The 17765-nt window shown below is 43.8% G+C and overlaps 4 protein-coding genes across 4 annotated transcripts; 1 reads left to right on the top strand and 3 right to left on the bottom strand.

The window, feature by feature from the left end:
- Positions 1-134: 134 nt before the first annotated feature.
- K441DRAFT_666283 (uncharacterized protein) lies at positions 135-852 on the bottom strand. Its single transcript, XM_067649640.1, has one exon. It carries the CDS (start codon positions 754-756, stop codon positions 508-510), a length of 249 nt encoding a protein of 82 aa, XP_067499754.1. The 5' UTR covers positions 757-852; the 3' UTR covers positions 135-507.
- A 453-nt stretch (positions 853-1305) lies between these two features.
- On the bottom strand, positions 1306-2087 carry K441DRAFT_618032 (uncharacterized protein; the record flags this gene model as incomplete). The annotated part of the gene is made up of 2 exons (XM_067645823.1): positions 1827-2087; positions 1306-1776 (listed from the first exon to the last, which is right to left on the bottom strand). Exons 1-2 carry the CDS (start codon positions 1929-1931, stop codon positions 1306-1308), a joined length of 576 nt encoding a protein of 191 aa, XP_067499753.1. The 5' UTR covers positions 1932-2087.
- An 876-nt stretch (positions 2088-2963) lies between these two features.
- Positions 2964-10007, top strand: K441DRAFT_579966 (uncharacterized protein; the record flags this gene model as incomplete). The annotated part of the gene is made up of 4 exons (XM_067644354.1): positions 2964-3287; positions 3415-5880; positions 6557-6950; positions 7042-10007. The coding sequence occupies 4 exons, from the start codon at positions 2964-2966 to the stop codon at positions 10005-10007; spliced, it is 6150 nt and encodes a 2049-aa protein (XP_067499752.1).
- A 492-nt stretch (positions 10008-10499) lies between these two features.
- K441DRAFT_580189 (alpha/beta-hydrolase) lies at positions 10500-11186 on the bottom strand (the record flags this gene model as incomplete). The annotated part of the gene is made up of 1 exon (XM_067644368.1): positions 10500-11186. A coding segment is annotated over one exon (687 nt), but the record flags the coding sequence as incomplete, so codon positions are not given.
- Between the last annotated feature and the right edge of the window lie 6579 nt (positions 11187-17765).

Genomic DNA, 17765 nt, shown 5'->3' with positions numbered 1-17765 from the left:
AGTTTCGGCAGTCAGATGCGGAGTAACATGCAGAGGCCCGCGCCGATTTGGATAAACCCTGGACTTCGAATTTGCGGCCCCTTGCATTTACGCCACAAATTCTAGAACTTGCAAACGTGAATGTCTATATAGATTACGGCTTGGAATAAAGGTAGACTAAAAGCTCCTTGAGGCGCTCATAGTTTTCTATTTAACAGTGACTTTCACAGCCAGGTCCTCAGTTGATCGTGTGAGGCATCAAAAGTGACGTAAACTTTTCCGTATCCCGGACTATGCAAATGCTAGAACCCAAGTCCGAAAATAGAACACAAAAGAAATCTACAACAACCGGTAACTTAGCGCGCTACGGTACAGATTCAGTCCGAGTCTTCTTGGCTATCGGAACCTCTGCTTCAGCATCAACAGCCGCATTAAGCCCCCTCTTCTCCGGCTCAGCGACTAATCCGGCCTCTGCATGCGCTCCAAATTTGCTGTGTTGATATTTTTGACATAAAGAGAGCTGTACCTTCAAGCCCAATTTGCAAATTGTTCTCCTTCTCGCAATGTTGATTCGATAATTTTAAACCTAGAAACATTGGATAGAAAGTCGCCCACAGGCTGGTATGGAGACCTGTAGTGCGGATGTGGGTTGTGGTTGCTGCGAATCGATGTGAAGCCTTCGTGCGAATTGCCGTTTGTGTGGTCATTGGAGTCATTCACGCCATTAGCATGGTCGTTTGTGCCATTAGTAGGTGCTTCTTCTACTGGAGGACACATTATGAGAATTGCAGAGTTGTAGGAAGGAAAAAGAAGCGGTGGGAGTGAAAGGTTTTTGTAAGTGAGTCAGGCCAGTCCGGTGTAGGTTGATACGCTCTAGCCTAATTATTAAATTTTCCTCTTCCAAGTTTTTCTTATTGTAAAACTGTCGACTTGAATCGGACATACTTATTACCGTCTTACCACTGTCTTAGTTACCTACCTTGACTCGGTTATCGACTCGGTCATCAAGTCGGTTACCGACGTAGTCTCCTACCCCTTCTTTATGTATATATAGAGGCTCTAGAGCCACATCTAATAGACAGAGTTCTCATTCCTTATCGTCCGTTTAACAAAAACCAACTTTCCTAGAGATGCAATAACTCCCCCCGACTTCATTACAGTTATCTGTGAGCTTTACCAAATGGCCTGGAATCCTTCACAAGAGCATAGTAAAGGCAATAAGATGGATTTTCAATTTCAATTTGAATGGCATTGATGGAGAGCCGAATCGGCCATCTCCTTTCGTTCTGGACTTTCCCTGGGCACCTACGAACCTGCATGAGCCTTTCAAGCCCCCTTCTTGAAATCAAATGGTTTCCTCGTAAAACTTTTCCCCTCAGTTCTATCTGTTAGCCACTTGTTACCTGGCAAGTCATCAGTCACCCCTAGAATTGCATTCTCCATATAAATATGCTGTACTGCTGAACAAATCTCTCTCCCCAGTCCTCCAACCCTGGGAACATGGTGGCCATGCTCGTCATCCCAGGCCGACGTTTCGTCGCGTTTTCCGCATAAAATGTCTTCGTCAATGACCCCGAGATTGATTTCTGTTTGCTCCTGCTCTTTGTCGTAGTTGAAAGTCAAAGAGCTTCCGCACGTGCCGCAAAAGCCACGATACGCGAACGACGAGGATTTGTATATCTTGTAGGCAGGGTTCTCTTTGAGAGGGGGAGATATATTGGCGGTCGGGAACGCACAGTTCTGAGGCAATATGCTTCCTGTGTGCTTGCGGCACATTGTGCACTGACACGTACCATTCTAGAATATGTTAGGAGAGTTGTGAAGTTCATAACTTTGAATGGTCCTACAAGGCTGGGAGGCCACTCTGCGTCCTTAGGGAAGATGATAGTAAATCTGACAGCTCCACAAAGACATCCGCCCGTGATACTCCCTGGTCGAGATGAAGGAGCCATTTGTAGTTGAAATACGAGTTTTCAAGGTTGTTATTAGAGAAGGAGTTTGATAAGTATTTCCTTTGGCCGTTACCATGCGATATTTACTATGAGTAAGTCTCCCAGGGCCTTCAAAAAGCGCTCACTAGATCAGTACCAACCTTTGGAGAGGGGGTTGTGAGGGGCAATATATCAATTCGCGAAGGGCGCGCCAAGGCGATCATACGCAAACGACACGAGAACGTGTGACTGCTCCTGCACGGTTGACGTCGGTGACATGGTAATAGTATGTAAGTGGCTGAATTAGTCCAGGAAGGCATTGTGGAGGATTGGATGACTATCATTCCCTCACAACTACTACAAGTCTCCCTCATGAACGTCACTAGAAATGATACGGGTAGAGGAAGGCGTTAGAAAGGCTAGATGTTTTGCAATGGTCTACATTAGAAGCAAGAACATATGTGTCCAAGATAAAAGACTTAATGTACGTAAATGCAAATAGGATGTCCCGTATAAACAGAAGTATCTATAGGATTGTTAAGATGCTGATATGCTTTAATAGAGAAATATCGTCGCAGTAGCTGGTGAATATTAAACGAATGTCCGTGGAGAGAACATTGCATAACCGGTTTTTCGGGCAGATACCAGTAAAGAGGTTAAAGCAAGCAAGTTCTGGAAAAGCGCGAGCCATTTAAACCAATTACGCCTTCGCAAATAGCTTCAGGCGATCTAACATAGCCGAGAACTATAATTTCAGTGCGGCCCAACGAAACCTTTAATTGCTAAAGAGAATTGCACAAATTCTTCTGCATGCCCAATGAAGTTCTTCAAATACTCGTGACCATGGCTCCGGGCTTGTAGCCGAGGCCGCCGAAGTTGCCGCAGCTAAATGACAAACTTCCATCTCAAACAGTCTAAGGACCGCCATATCGTGGTTGACATACACTGTCCATAAAGGGCTAAATCATGTCTACGCTGAAGTTCTCATGATTGGCCGGCTGGTCTCATTCTCCAGATTCTATCGCCCCTGTTTAGGATATCTCTTCTGCTGCCATGGAGCACATCAAAGCCGCAACCAATCTAGCTCAGAGAGCAGGATCCTTCGCTCTCTCTCTTCCTGAATACTTTGATAATCTTCTCGGGAAATTGACAAGTGGCGGCAGTATCATCGCCGAACCTACATCTTCTAATATCGCGAATACTACCATCATAACCAGCTCCGGAACATTTGCCCAGGACTCACTTCCAGCTGGGGCGACCGCAGCATTTAGCAATCAAGACTCTGTCAGGAACATGTCCCCATTTCAGACCTTAAAGAATATTGGAGGGTTTTTTAGTTATATGACCTCGAAGTGGGCGATCGCAACCTTTACCACTGTGGGTGCTTTCCCAGTTTTTACACCTGTACCTGGGCACTATAGTAGTATTGGGGGAGACGCTCGGCATTCATATTAGTTATCGCATTACCAAGAGTAGCTGGCTAACGTTCATGGTTGCTTCGTAGGCCATTCTTCTCAACAGGACGCAATTCTACGCCTCTTCACGCATCCCTCTTTCGCTCAACCGATGGCACCTAAGACTGTTTCTCTACATTCTCCCAGCAATCATATTTTTATATCGTATACAGTGGTTGTTACAAGCTATTCGATGCCAAACTTCGCCGGACTGGTCGCAGCTACAATATGGGGTACTGGGGAAAGAATTGGATACAGACTTCGCCGGAGAAGGCGGGCTACTTTGGCGAATTAGTTCGACTCTTTTGTTCTGGGAGGATGGGCAGGCTTCTTGTGTGGCAGCCAATATGATGCCTCCGGATAATGACGTGCTAAGACCTGCTGGTTCGCTGGCTATTCTATGGCCCCTGTTCATCTCATTGAGCTTCAGCCAGTTCATTGAGACCTTGGCTTGTGCCCTCGAGAGCCGCCAACCTATGCCTGAGACGGGCATGACCATATTCGAACATTCCTTGGCATTTGCTGAGGCAGAAGCAGTCGTGACCAAACCTCTTGGCCTTAATTCATCTACTCTTCTGAAATCTACGACATTAAACGCTGTTGATGGAACATCCCTAACCTTGAGCCACTCTGCAATCATACAAATTGCAAACGTGCCGCCTGAGGTCCTTGTAATTTCCTTGATATCAAGCTTGAGTCACCTCAGCAGCAACATTCTGGCAATAATTGGCCTGAGAGCAAGGCTCCGTCTGATTTCAACCGGTATCTGGGGCCTTACTTATATGTCAGCCTTTGTCTGGAGTTTTATCAGAGCTGCGAACATTGCCGAAAGTTCCGGTGCCCAGATCGGTATCCTGAGGTTTCCTACCGTGTGTATCGTTGGTTTCATACCGCATCTGCTCATTTTAGTTGGTATTATGGCTTGCGGTGCTATTTATGCCCTTGCCTTTGTTTTAACAATATTATCACCACCGCCCGGGAGTCACGCCCTGTCATCTTTAACTGACAGGCTGAAATTTGCCTACAGAAATCTTCAAGCCAATATCCACCTGTCGACTATAACACCAATTAGGATTAATTGGCAGGAGGACTTCTATACTTTCATTCTCAAATGCGGCTTTACTGTGCTCACAGCAGCGAGTGAGGCAGTGTACTTGAATGAAGGAACAAGGGTGACTGTCAGTCCCTTAACATGGTTGGAAGAAAAGAGGCTTCAGGAAGTGATCGCTCGTAGAGGGTTGCTGCAGCAGACCCTTAATCTTGTTCCGGCGGAACTCCGCGGTGATATTATTGCTGAAGGCGTTGGGCTAATCGATCAAGTAGATGATGGCCGACCAGCCATCTATCAAGAATCTGGATATACCCGCGAGAGAAAAACGCGTGGCGCAAATTCTGCTTTAGACGCATCAGGAGCAGTAGGAAGAGATAATGGCGTTGGCCTTCAACAACGGCGCGGAAGATGGGCATCGACATACCAGTTTCTGAAAGGCATTTTCTGGCTCGTAATAGCCTTATATTCCAAGGCCACCATAGCAATCCTACAAAGGCTTCGAATCACATATAGACCTGCTTGGTTGTTGAGGCTTGCTGGCACTGAAACGAGCCAAAAGCGAAAGGCACGAAACCCCGGCGGTGGAGACACCCACGACCCTAAAACGCTGGATTTCTGGATGATATATGATGACGGCCAGTCGGGCCTTCCATCTGACACTAATGTGGACGTTGAAGCAGATGCAAGGCAAAGGCTGGAGGACGCAGGCTTCTACGAACAGGATCAAGAAGAAGCTGAGGAAGTCCTAGACTTCAATTTATACGCATGGTGGAAAACTGGAGGATGGTGGGGTGAACTCGATACGAGTGGTGATTACGAGGCTCTAAATCAAGACGACGATGCCACGAGCGTTGTGTCTATGGCAACTACCGAAGAACACGACTGGTCTAATATAGGCGATAACGACAACGGTGACGGCCAACGAACACCAACACAAGAGTCTCACTCTTACAGCCGAGATACAACACCCTCAGACGAACTTATCTCCCATCTCTCTCGTCTCCTTGATCCACAAACTCGCGAGCAGCAAGAAGAAGCTCGGCTGCTTGCACGTCACCTTCAAAGCAAAGGTGTTTTAACCCGCTCAAAATATCGCAAGGCCATCGAAAGAGATCAGAACCGCCTCTTAACCTCTTCCAGATATCGACCAAACGGCATACGCGTCAACGCGCAATCAACACCAGAAGAAGAGGAACAATTGTTAGAGCAATTCATTCTTGAGCGTCGTAGCGACACTACTGATGCCTCTGCGAGCAGAAGTAATGCAACGTGGGATGCCGGAGCGGAAGGTATGGGATCTGAAGGCCCTCAATGCGTGGTCTGTCAGCTTAGTCCTCGCACGATTCTCGTTTGGCCTTGTGGATGTCTAAGTCTTTGCGACGATTGCCGCATCGGCCTTGCATCGAGGAACTACACCTCATGCGTTTGTTGTAGAACTAATGTTGTTGCTTATTCACGACTGTATGTTCCATAGGAGGTTTATGAAGGATTGCATTATCGATTTGGCGTATTAATGGTTGGGCATGGCGCTGTTATTCACGGCTAGCTTGTTGCATGGAATGGCTTTACTGTACAGTACAAACAGCACCAGTAGTCAAAATCTCTGTACCGGAACATCTCGTTCAACTAATATCGATGGCGCCCCCTGACCTGATGAGGAGCTAACGGAACTGAAATCTGCATCTCCAGCAGTGATTCCACGTGAAGCTTCCTAGCAGGCCGACTATGCTAGAGAAGGCCCTGCTCAGAATACAAGCGAATTCAATGAGCGTCATGAAAGCTGCCAAACAGAGGAGATGCCAGTAATACTCCAAAAAAAAGCAGATCTTTTTGCTAATAATGGGCTGCTCTAGTTGACAGCATCTTCAGTATTACTAAAATATAGAATGCTATGAAATTTCATAAATATGTCCATTATATAGAAAACTTCACGCCATTCTCCATTTACGCCGCTCTGACTAACAAGGCATAATCAAGGGGGAGCGTTACTAAGCACGATCAGTTTCTTAACGCAGAGAACGTCACCTCTTCAGTCATCAAACAACATCAAGCAACAACATCAGTAGCGAAACCGCTCACCATATACGACTGACCAGATACCCTGGCTCAGTCCTCCATAATATCACTTTAGTCTTCCCTAGATTTTTATGCAATCAGAGCTTCCTCAAGTAACTCAAAATACTTCCCCCAAAGAAACCCTTTCCCCGAACTTTTCAACTTCCTCCCAGCATGGACGCCGCTTTAATGATCAGCCGGCCTCGCCGCTCTCTCATGATGAGGAGCGGAGAGTGCCACAGCAAACACTGGACGAGGAAAATAATATATCCTCACCTCTTGCCGGACGCGTCGCGATTGACCCGAACGAAACCACGCGACTGAGCCAAACCTCACCATCGCCACGTAATCGAATTACAGAATATGAGAATGCTTTGACGCAACCAGGGAGAAAGAGATTGGATGGTCCTGTGTTTGAAATTATCAAGAAAAGTAGGAAATCGGATGACAGTAGTTCGCCCATCGCAAGTCTTCCGAACGGTACGTTGGCATTTCCAAAATGTTCACTCTTCTGAGCCCTACCAAATGGGAATATCTGGGTTGGTTATGCTGCTAAATACTGTCGCAACAGAAATCTTGACCCATGCCTTGTCACACTTGTCACCAAACGACCTTTCTGCAGTGTCTCTTGTTTCTCGTCAATTCAATAGCTTAGTGACAACCCCACATGCTTGGAGGGTTGCATTTGCACGGTATTTTCCTGGCCCTGGGTCTCTTCTGGAATTGTCGGCCGATCTGGCTCTGGAAGATGAAGGAGAAACTTTACGGTCTGAGAGGCGTTCATTCACAAGACTGACAGCCCTCGCGTCATGGAGAAGTGAATACATCCTACGAACTCGATTGTTGCGGTCATTAGCTAGGGGAAAGCCGGTCCAAACTCCTATGTCGCCTTCCGCGATACGATCCGGCTACACTCAGACAGTCAATCCAACCATCACGTACAATGCGCAGACGTTCGCAACGGTCAACCATCTTCATGCTACCTTCGGTACCAGCTTGAATAAGCGCCTGCCTCGCTTCATTCACGGTGCAGATGACATTGGTCACGCATCCAGTAGTGACCCAAATACAGGTAAAGTGGACAGTTGGGGTTTATCGGATCCCCAATTCTTCCTACAATTTTCAGAGCGCTTCCCTGGGGATGCCCAATGGGGTTTGGGTCCTGGTGAAGTAGTTGGCTGCCCCAATGTTATGGATGTTAGTCAACCGCATGGCATGGTCTATGGCGAAGGCTCTCCAGCTGGCTCACTCTATTATCGGCCTGTTGAAGAAATGCGTGGACGTTTCATAGCCATGCCTTCGGATATCTCAATACCAGAACTCGGAATTCCCAAACGCCCCTCTATCAACGGTGCTGTCTGCTCTGTATGGTTAGCTAAAACATCGACCATACCTTCCCTCACTGAAGGTCTCATCGGTATCTTGACTGGATCTTCTACTGGTATCATCACAGCTTGCAGCCTTGGTTCTGATGGTATGCGTAGCCATCGCCTTCAAAGGGGAGAGCTCACTGCCCGTTGGGTTTTGTGCCCTGGTGTGCCAATCATTGCAATCAGAGTTGATGAATCATATTCGTTTAAGCGTCGTGCTCAAAACCGTATATGGGCAGTGGCTTTAAACGCGCTTGGTGAAATATACTACCTCACTAAATTTCCGAATCGTGCTGCAGTACCCAAGGATGCCATCGGGACAGAAGACGCTACCGAATGTGTTGCATGGTTAACAGGTCGAAGCGTTTATTGGAATCTGGTAGAGCCAAGCAGACGTGCAGCACGTGTAAATCCTTACAATGACTTAGACGTAGATGGAAGTTATTCTCCACGGTCTTCTTGGGATGGCATGTGTTTGAGCAGAGACCAAATTCAATCAGAAACAAAGGAAATAGAACAATTTCTCCGGAAGCAGCCCAAGGATTTCCGAAAATCGTGCTTGGGGTGGGATATGAGAAGAGAGTTTGAGGTAGATTTCGCAGGTGATGACGGTAATTACGCGGGAGAGGCCATGGTCGTCTTCGAATGCGGAATTGAAGAAGGCGATATCGCCTCTGTGAAGAGATTTACCCGGTGCAAGATTCAAGAGAAGGATAGATCTGGTCCCAGTTCGAGGCCCTCGGAACCCCAGGAACGAGCATCATTATTTGGTGGATCTGTGACGCCTGACCTCCCCTTCAATGGACGTTCAAGCGAACGTACTCGCCGTTCATCCCAACTCTCGTCTGATACATCACCCGAGAGGGCAAGTTTTGTCGAAGAATGGCGCTCCTCACATTTTTCATTTGGTGGGCTCAAGTCAACCGAAATCACCGCAACCGCTCTTGACTCATCCATATTTGCTACCCTTACTCTATCCGAAGATCCAGCACTTGGTTTCTCGACCGCATCAAACGCTTCTTCCCCTTACGCTTCCCCACAATCTACCACAAGCCAGCCTGCATCTCCATCGGACATCCCTGGGCAGCGAGCTCGCTTTCTTGCTGCCGGAACAAAGACGGGAAGCATCCTAGTATGGGACGTTCGTGCTCCAGTGTCCCGCCACTTAGAATTCGTCAATACCATTGACCCAGTTCGTATCATCTATACTGAGTCGCCGGAAATCTCTTGCTTGGCTCTTACAGCTCTCTATCTTGTTCATGGTGGCAATGACGGTCTTGTACAGGCTTGGGATCCATTAGCCTCGAGCATACAACCAATCCGAACCTTGAATTCACGGTTTTCGTCTCGTGCACGTCGCCGTCTTGTTCAAGCTCAGGCTTCTCCCCAAGGGGTTGGCATCAACCTTTTTGCTGCCGGTGCTATCTCTCTCGACCCGGATTCCACTGTCCTTCGAGGAATGGTCTCACTTGGTACTCAACTCCGCTACTGGAGCTACAACTCATCTGCAGCAGATCAGTACAAGAGTCGCAAACGCAAGCTTCGACGTTCTGAGCGCGGAAGCAATAACGGTGGCGAACGCTTTTCTGGTTACGGGAGACCAAATCTCAAGGACTACATCGCCAATGAAAAGTTCGAGCTTGAGAAGGAAAAGGAACAACGACGTCGTCATACTGATCGGCTCGCTGGACGTTTTGGTATTGATTTGCTCGGTAGTGAGGAAGAAGCTCTGGCCTATGCTGCAATGCTATCTCAGGAAGCCTTGGAAAACGACGAAAAGAGGCGGCAGAGCCGAAATAACAAATCGTCCAGTACATCGACAAGCGGCACCTTTAGCATCAACACCGTTACTCCTGAAGGAAGTGTCCTAGACCAAGCTACATCTTCGCCACAGTTGAAGAATAATGATGAGCTTGATGCCGATATTGCTGAGGCTATCCGTCTGAGCTTGCAGGATGGTTTCGGTTCTAGCACGTATGGCTCCGGAAGCCCTGAACCGAGTAATAACACCTTTGACGTTCCGATTAGGTATACGAAGACCCGCAAATCGCCCACTTCGCGCTCGAGGACAAGTCCAAAGTTAGATGCAGGAGCAGGCTCTAGCACGCAGAAGGAGATGACCGACTTAGAATTTGCGTTGCAACTAAGCCTTGCGGAGGAAAGTTGAAAAGAGAATAGAGGTGACGGGGGGGGGGGGGGGTTTCTGCCTGAAGTCCTAGCCCTGACTCAAAGGGAAAAGGCAAAGGAAAGGTAGGGTGTAGAGGAGGCTCGATAGCTATTAGTGTACTTCAGGATTACGTTTCTCGGCTTTAATTCTTACCTTTTCAAAGTTTATTCCCATTTTGTCTTCGTCGTTCGTGTGGCTGTTACAGTGGATGTTATAATAGTATCGATGAGCTTTTATGTTCAGGCTTCGAGGTCAATAGCTTCGATATCATTTAACTTATTACTTCTGCTCCGCTTATTCAGAATTGGCCCTTGATATTTTCCGCATTAATGACATGTTACCCACCGTTTCGTAAAACAGGTTAAGCCAAAGCTTTTATACCATCGCCAGTTTGAAACCATAAAGTAGCCATTACTTCCTTGCACCCAACAACCACCTTATACCCACCGCCAGCTCAATCCCTGCCGCTACTGTCTGCTTAATTTGCGGAAACTAGACAAACATATTCGGCAGTCCAGCATAGAAATCCGTCCTCGTTTGTACGTCCGCCTTTCGCAGCAGCTCCTCGTATAACCTACCCTCATCCCTAATTGGATCCAGCCCATTTATGGCCAAATATGCTAGAGGCAGTCCTTCCAGCGAGCCCCAAACAAGAAAATTCTCACCCCTACGTTTCTCGCTATCCGGCACCGCCAGCAAGTTCAGAAAGCGTTGCCAGGACGCCTCGTCCAGCACAGGAGCACTCCCATTCCCACCGAGTGAATTTATCCGCGCAGCCCACTCGGCTGGGATATCTTCAGGGCCCTGCCACGACAGGACCGTTGGCACGATGAGGATCTGGCCGGTGAGCCTAACGCCGCGGAGATAGTTGCGGACGCGGATGGCGCAGATGGCGGCGAGCTGCGCACCGCTCATCGCCCCACCGGCAGTGAAGCCTTTCGGGACGTCGCCGCCAAAGTCAGCCGTGTGTGCTGCGGTCCATTTCAGCGCGTTTTCGGGGGCGAACCGGTACGAAAAAGAGGTCAGCAGGACGGCGTTGCCGTGTGCGATTATGGCGCGGCAGCCTAGATCTTCGGAGTTGAGGTCGCCGGAAACCCAGTAGCCGCCGTGGAAATAGAGAATCACAGGCAGTATTGAGTTAGAATGGAGGTTAGTGGGTGTGTAGATACGGATTGGTATTGGATGGAGGGATCAGAGGGAAAGGATATCATGGTATCTTTCGTGGCGACATTCCCGACTAATTTTTCGAAGGCTGGTTCCTTGAGGGTTGCTTGATATCCTTCTCCTTGTTTTCGCACTTCTTCACGGAGCTGGGCGATGTCTCTAATATTTGGTATCTTGATAGGTTTAGTTTCTGCAAACTATACATGAATCATTTCATGTCAGTATGCAAGTTTCTAATTTTCAAATATGGTGGGTTATGAGAAAGTAATAAGATTTACCTCCTGCCATTCTGCTGGTAAGGGTGACATGATTATTGTATACTTTCATTCACTGTAGAGGTGAGGCACGATGCGTGAATTTGCTGCCGTACAGCTGTTTCAGGACCCTTACCAAGTCTGGCTTTATGCTTAGGTCTATACTAAATCTCATATACTCCAAAGTTCTTGAAGAATTTGTTGGCCACGGAGGTAGCCCTACTACAGAGGTGGGACGGGTGCTGTTCGACGTCAGTTTCAACGTGTATCATCACTCTCTAGGGACCCCTGTAGGGGGTCAATTCTCTTATGTATATTAGGGCTCTTAGAGCCACCTTAAATAAAACAGATCACTCATTCATTTCTATGTCTCTACCTATCAGCTGGCCTATGTCATCTATCGTGATACCTACCTAGCTAAAAGTTATGAGCCTGGTAACCTTCTGAGCACTAGGGAGATCTTAGTGGCCAGACGAATACCACTAAGCCTCTTTAAGTATAGTTTGTCACGAAATATTGCGTGCTTTACGCGTAAGCGCGTCTCTTTACGCAACCTCAAGAAAACAACAAAAGCCACTATGGCACCCACAATAACGGACTCTACCAATCCTCTTTTGCTGACCTAAAAGGACTGGCCTTTATGGTTTTAATTTATCCGCTAAGAAGTAAGTTTTACAAAGATCTGGGACTATATTAACCCAGATAAGACGGAGAACAAAATTAAAGAAAACAATAAGCTAGACATACCCTCAATAGCAGCAGCTCCTACAGCACCAGCAGTAGCACCAGTAGTAGCTCCTGCAGCACCCGTAACAGCTCTAGCAGCTCCTACAGCACTAGCAGCAGCCCCTATAGCTCCAGTAGCAACTTTAGCGTCTACTGGAACAGCTACACCTGGGTTATTAAGTTAACAAGAATAATAAACTCAGTAGTCTTTAGAGACACAGAGAATGCTCTTTAAGCTCTATAAGCTCTAATAACAAGACTATATAAAGCGGGAAGAAAAGCTTTATACCTTTATAGCACTATTATATACCACCATAGGCACCAACTTCTTAGGATATCTTAAAAACCTTACCACACCATATTCGATTTTAAGGCAGCTAAAAAAGGTAGTAAAGCTATCTTAAGCTATATTATAGCAAATAGTATTAGACGATCTTAAGAAACGGAAACAAGGGCCTAAACGTTAGACTCTGGAATCTTAGCTTTAGCTTTATATTACCATTATATAAAACGGCGAAGAGCTAGAGGAAGGGTTAATAGAGGCAATAGAAGGCAGCGTTATACAAGCCTTTATCCAGGACTATAAGGAGATCTATCCAGCTCTATATTATACCTTTATTTAAAAGGTAGCAAAGAGGTTAGAGAAGCTTAAAATAGCGATAATAATTAAGGAATTTAACCTCCTCTATAAGCATCCGAATATAGGACGTAACGCCTATGCTATATTCTTAGGGCAGCCATCTGTAGATCCTACAACGTCTACTACCCTAGTACCTTCTTAATTACCTAAGGCAAAGTACTTTGCTTATAGTTTACCCTATAAGTTAAAGAATTATAAGTAACTGTTTTAGTCTCTTTAAGGTCTAAACTTTATACCAAATAATAAGTATCTAAGGAGGTGTTAGGAATGGCTTAAGGTCCTAATAAATAAGTAGTATTATAATAAAAGGGTTAAGCAGATTAAGAGGGAAGGCCCTAAGTTAAGAACGTCTATATTAGCTTTATCTACTGCTAAAAAGATTAAAGATCTAAACAGGCCCTAAGCTATAGTAGCTGTTATAACAACATCCTTTTTATTATTAATATTATTGCAGGATTATTTAGATCTGTCTTTAATTAATACCTAGGGGTACAATACTATGGCAGACACCCATATTGGCAATAATATTAGATACTTCTGTGACTTTAAGCTAAGCATGTCTATAGTAATAGCTAGAGATTTTGGGGCAGAAATCTATAAATACGGTAATATTAACTTGGCAATTAAGGTGGGAAAATAACGCCTAACTTAGTATCTAATATTAAGGAACGTAGTATACGCTCCCTATTTTTATACTAATCTAATATCCGCAGCAAAGCTCTATAGGGTTGGAGTAATTATAAACTATCTACGCTATAAAGATAACGGAAGCCTATTTAGTAACCTTATAAAATACGGAGGTCTCTACCTTATTAATACTATCGCCTGCATACCACCTACTCCTACTGCCTATACTATATATACTAAATTCTTTAAGACCTTAGTATATAACAAAATATAGTATTAACGCTTACTATACTATAATATAGAGTTAGTAGATTATCTGCCGACTGCGGCAGATGGGGTTAAAGTAGTTAAGATAGATAGAGGAAGAACTCCGTATAGTGTACCACTTTGTAAACCATATATTCTTAGAAAGATCACATAGCAGACATCTTATAGAATATCCGTAAAGGGAACCTACCCTTTTAAACGTGTTTACTTTAATATTATTATAAAGGAAGACGGGTTTAATAGAGATACGTATATAGCTTACTTTTGGTATAACTATATAAAGTACCATTATACTTTTCCTATTAAGAACTACGAGTAAGAGACACTGCTCCCACTCTTCTAATTAATAATAGCATTTACGAAGAAATTTAATGCTTAAGGTATCCGCATTTAGTATATAGATAAGGAGTAAGGTATAGGGGCTAGGGTAAAGAACCTTATTTAACTTAACGGAGCTATTATTAAGCAATTAACGCTATATACCCTAGCTTAAAATAGATCTATAAAGAGATTAGGGAGAGCTATTTCCGAATAAGTAAGGACTGCTATTATTAAAGTAAAGTTACCCGTAGATCTATGGCCCAAGTTTATACTTCTAGCAGTATTCCTACTTAATTAAACTCCCATTAAGTCCATCGACTAAAAGACCCTATTTAAGATACTCTATAAACGGAAGCTATAGCTAGCAGGACTTTATATAGCTAGATCTTTAACCTATATACTTATTAAACACGGCATTTCTAGGAAGGTAAAGTTTAAGCTATAAGCCTAGGTAGGTTATCTCGTTAGTATAGAAGCGTTAAATATCTATAGGATATAGATACTAACTACCAACCGCATTATCCGATCTCGTGATATACGAATTAATAAGTTAAAGAGATATTAATCTCCTATAATACTAAAACACCTTATTATCTTACAGGCTTAAAAAGATCGTTTTTAACAAGTCTAGGACCTATTAGATAATCTTTAAGATAGTAATAAGGACTAGATAGAAAACTTTAATAAAGAACTAGATGTAAGACTACCGCATTTAGCAAATATTAACGTTACTTCTACGTTAAAAAGCATTTAGATCTTAATAGAAGAACTCTATTAGCTACCTACCCTAGAACTAATTCTAGAACCGTCTATCCCTTACATCGATAGTGTACTTAGAGCTGTGGCCCGTGCACGCGATTAAAGAACATCAACTTTGTCGCGTCGCGTAGAGAATAGATAACTTCATTAATTAATTACACCACCATAATGGTTCGTAACTATATTTCTAATGATATAGATCTTATACAGCCTACTTAATATCCTACCTCTAGAAGTCGGGTTGCGAAAAAGCCACCGCCAGCTCCCGAACCACTACCTTCCTTTAAGCCTCTCCCTATACACAATAATTGCGAATATAGTAAGCCAAATCTTCCAGAATATATTAATAATAAGGATCCTTGGTAGATCTTTAGGCTGTTTTAGACTAATGAATTAGTTAATTAACTTGTAGAGTATATAAATAAGAATGCAGAGCTATACCCACCTCTAGAGGATAAGGACTTCCTATGTAGGTGGACGCCTATATCTAGGCAGGAGCTATATACATATTTGGCAGTACTTATTTATATAGGGTTACATATAGAAAGCACCATTAAAGACTATTGGTATAAGGACTTCTTATATAGTATAATGCATATTATTCGGAATTATATTGGAGCAAATTAATGGTAGCAAATTAATTACTATTTCTACTGTACTAAGCTAAGACGTGAGGAGGACGAAGGCTTCTAGAGTACTTTTAAAAGAATTAAGGAGCTTAGTAAGGAGCTTTATTTTACTTTAATAAAGTTATATAAGCCCGGAATACACCTTACCGTTAATAAAACTATTTAGCGCTTTACTGGCCGTGTACCTGAAATTATTAATATACCAACTAAGCCTACGCCCAAAGGCTTTAAGATCTAGCTACTGGCTAATTAGGGCTATATTCTTAATTAGATGTTTTATATAAAAGGTAATAGTAAAGGCCTAGTAGATTTGGATAATTACTGGGTATTAAAGGAAGGCTTTTTAAAGATGCAGGTAATAGTACTAGATTTTCTAACCTAGGAAGATCCTACTACCGGCTACCGTCTCTACTAGCTAAACAAGCATACTATCTGGCTAGATAACCTCTTTATATCTATTAAACTCCTTTATTAACTCCGGCAGCTTAGAATTAGGGGTATAGGAATAGTCTAAATAATAAGGATAAGACGTAAGGAACTTAATGGCAAAAAGGGATAGAGGGAAGGGCAGGAAAATAGCCAAACTATATTACTAAATAAGTAGATTGATCGAACGCTTGTAGACCTTAAACTCCTCCACTAAAGCTAAATTAAATGGGGTATACTATACGGGAGGCTTTTAGAGGACGGAACAGTAATGGAGTTTACTTAGAAGGATGCTAATATGGTCCTATTTATAAGTACTATTAGCAACGGTTTATGATTTAGTTTAACACTAAAGCTCTACGGCTAATGACGTCATCTATTGCAGGCTTAAACTCTATCAAACGCGAGCGATAATGGCCTACTACTACCTCCTTAAGCTCTCGGCAGACTCGTAAAGTATTTAGTAACACTACTAGAAAGTGGTTACCTATATTAGAGTTTATTAATATATACAATCGCTTTATAAAAGGCGTCGATACCGCTAACCAAATGAGATCCTATTACACCTCCCTTAAGATTTATCGCCGTACTTAGAAGGCTCTCTTTTACTTCCTTTTTAATACCACAGTCACTAACGCCTATAAGCTATCGTCCTACGCAACTCGCGGCTGGCTTAATTACGCTGGCCATAAGGCCTTTCGCAAAGATCTCGTTAATGCCTTATTTAAGCACTCCACCCGACTTCCTTAGCAGTATAAATTAAGCGTTTCTATGGACAAGATAATATAGTGCCTGGTAGTAGAGCACGGGTATAAGCCTAAGAGGATTAATAAGACGGCAGTTACTTGTGCAGCTTGCCTACAAGCAGGAAGGAAGACTTAAGTTTAAAGAATTAGTCGCCGAAAGCCTCTTTATAAGCTATCACTAAATACTATAAGGAAGCCTCGAAGCAGTAAAGCCTGGAAGAGGCCTTAAAGGTTTCTACGAACCAAATTTGGGTGTAGATTGTGTCGCATACCCCTCTGTAAGACGGGGCCGTATTGGCAGGAGCACGTAGATCGACTTAACACTAAAGAATGAAGCTTTGTATATAATATATATACCGAATTTAATATATTTATAGCCTCATCTACGAGGCCTTAGTTTTCTGGCAGAACGATTGACCGCCTACGTATGCAGCTTCCTGATTGGTGCGCACGGAGCACAACTCTAAGGACGCGTTTATCGATACAAGGGATACCATTAGCGTCTTTAGCGCCTTAGCAATTACTATCTACTGTAGTATTTACGCCATAGACACTATCTACTACTTAGTTATCTTCTAAAGTTACTAAACCACTATTTGTAGATTCTATACCTTATTCTAAATCTTAGACAATAGCAGGCTTATTATTAGGGGGTAAGAGACGTTCTAGCCGTAAAAAGCGGTTTACGGTAAAGAAGAAAGATATACTAAATTAGGATCTATAATAACGAGCCTTTACGGTTTAAATTAATAACAGTAATATTATTAATCTAGATATAACACCATTGGCTTACGCTTTCTATACTACTGCTATAAAGATATACGGACATTAAGACGACTTTCTACCACCACTAGGGTTATAAAAAGAGATACTAAATTATAAGTACGCTATAGAGTTTAAAGCAGCTGCTTATACCAAGATAAAGGCCTTAACTAAAAAGTAGACCTAGGACGAGGTACGACTAATTAAGAAGGTCTATTAACTTCCTACTATATAGGTCTTTACGTACAAGGAAGATTTAAATGGCTTTATTATAAGATTTAAGGCTCGTCTAGTTATCCGTAGAGACCTTTAGGCAGTCTTATAAGAGGAGGTTAAAGCTATAACGGCAGCCTATTAAACCTTCCGTCTACTTTACGCTCTTATCGCTGGCTTTAACCTAGATGTTATACAAATTAACGCCATTAACGCCTTTATTA

The sequence above is a fragment of the Cenococcum geophilum genome, assembly GCF_001692895.1.
Source record: "Cenococcum geophilum 1.58 unplaced genomic scaffold K441scaffold_48, whole genome shotgun sequence".
NCBI classification, from domain to species: Eukaryota; Fungi; Ascomycota; class Dothideomycetes; order Gloniales; family Gloniaceae; genus Cenococcum; species Cenococcum geophilum.
Note: the sequence above shows the minus strand (reverse complement) of the source record. Positions and strands in the feature narration are given on the sequence as shown.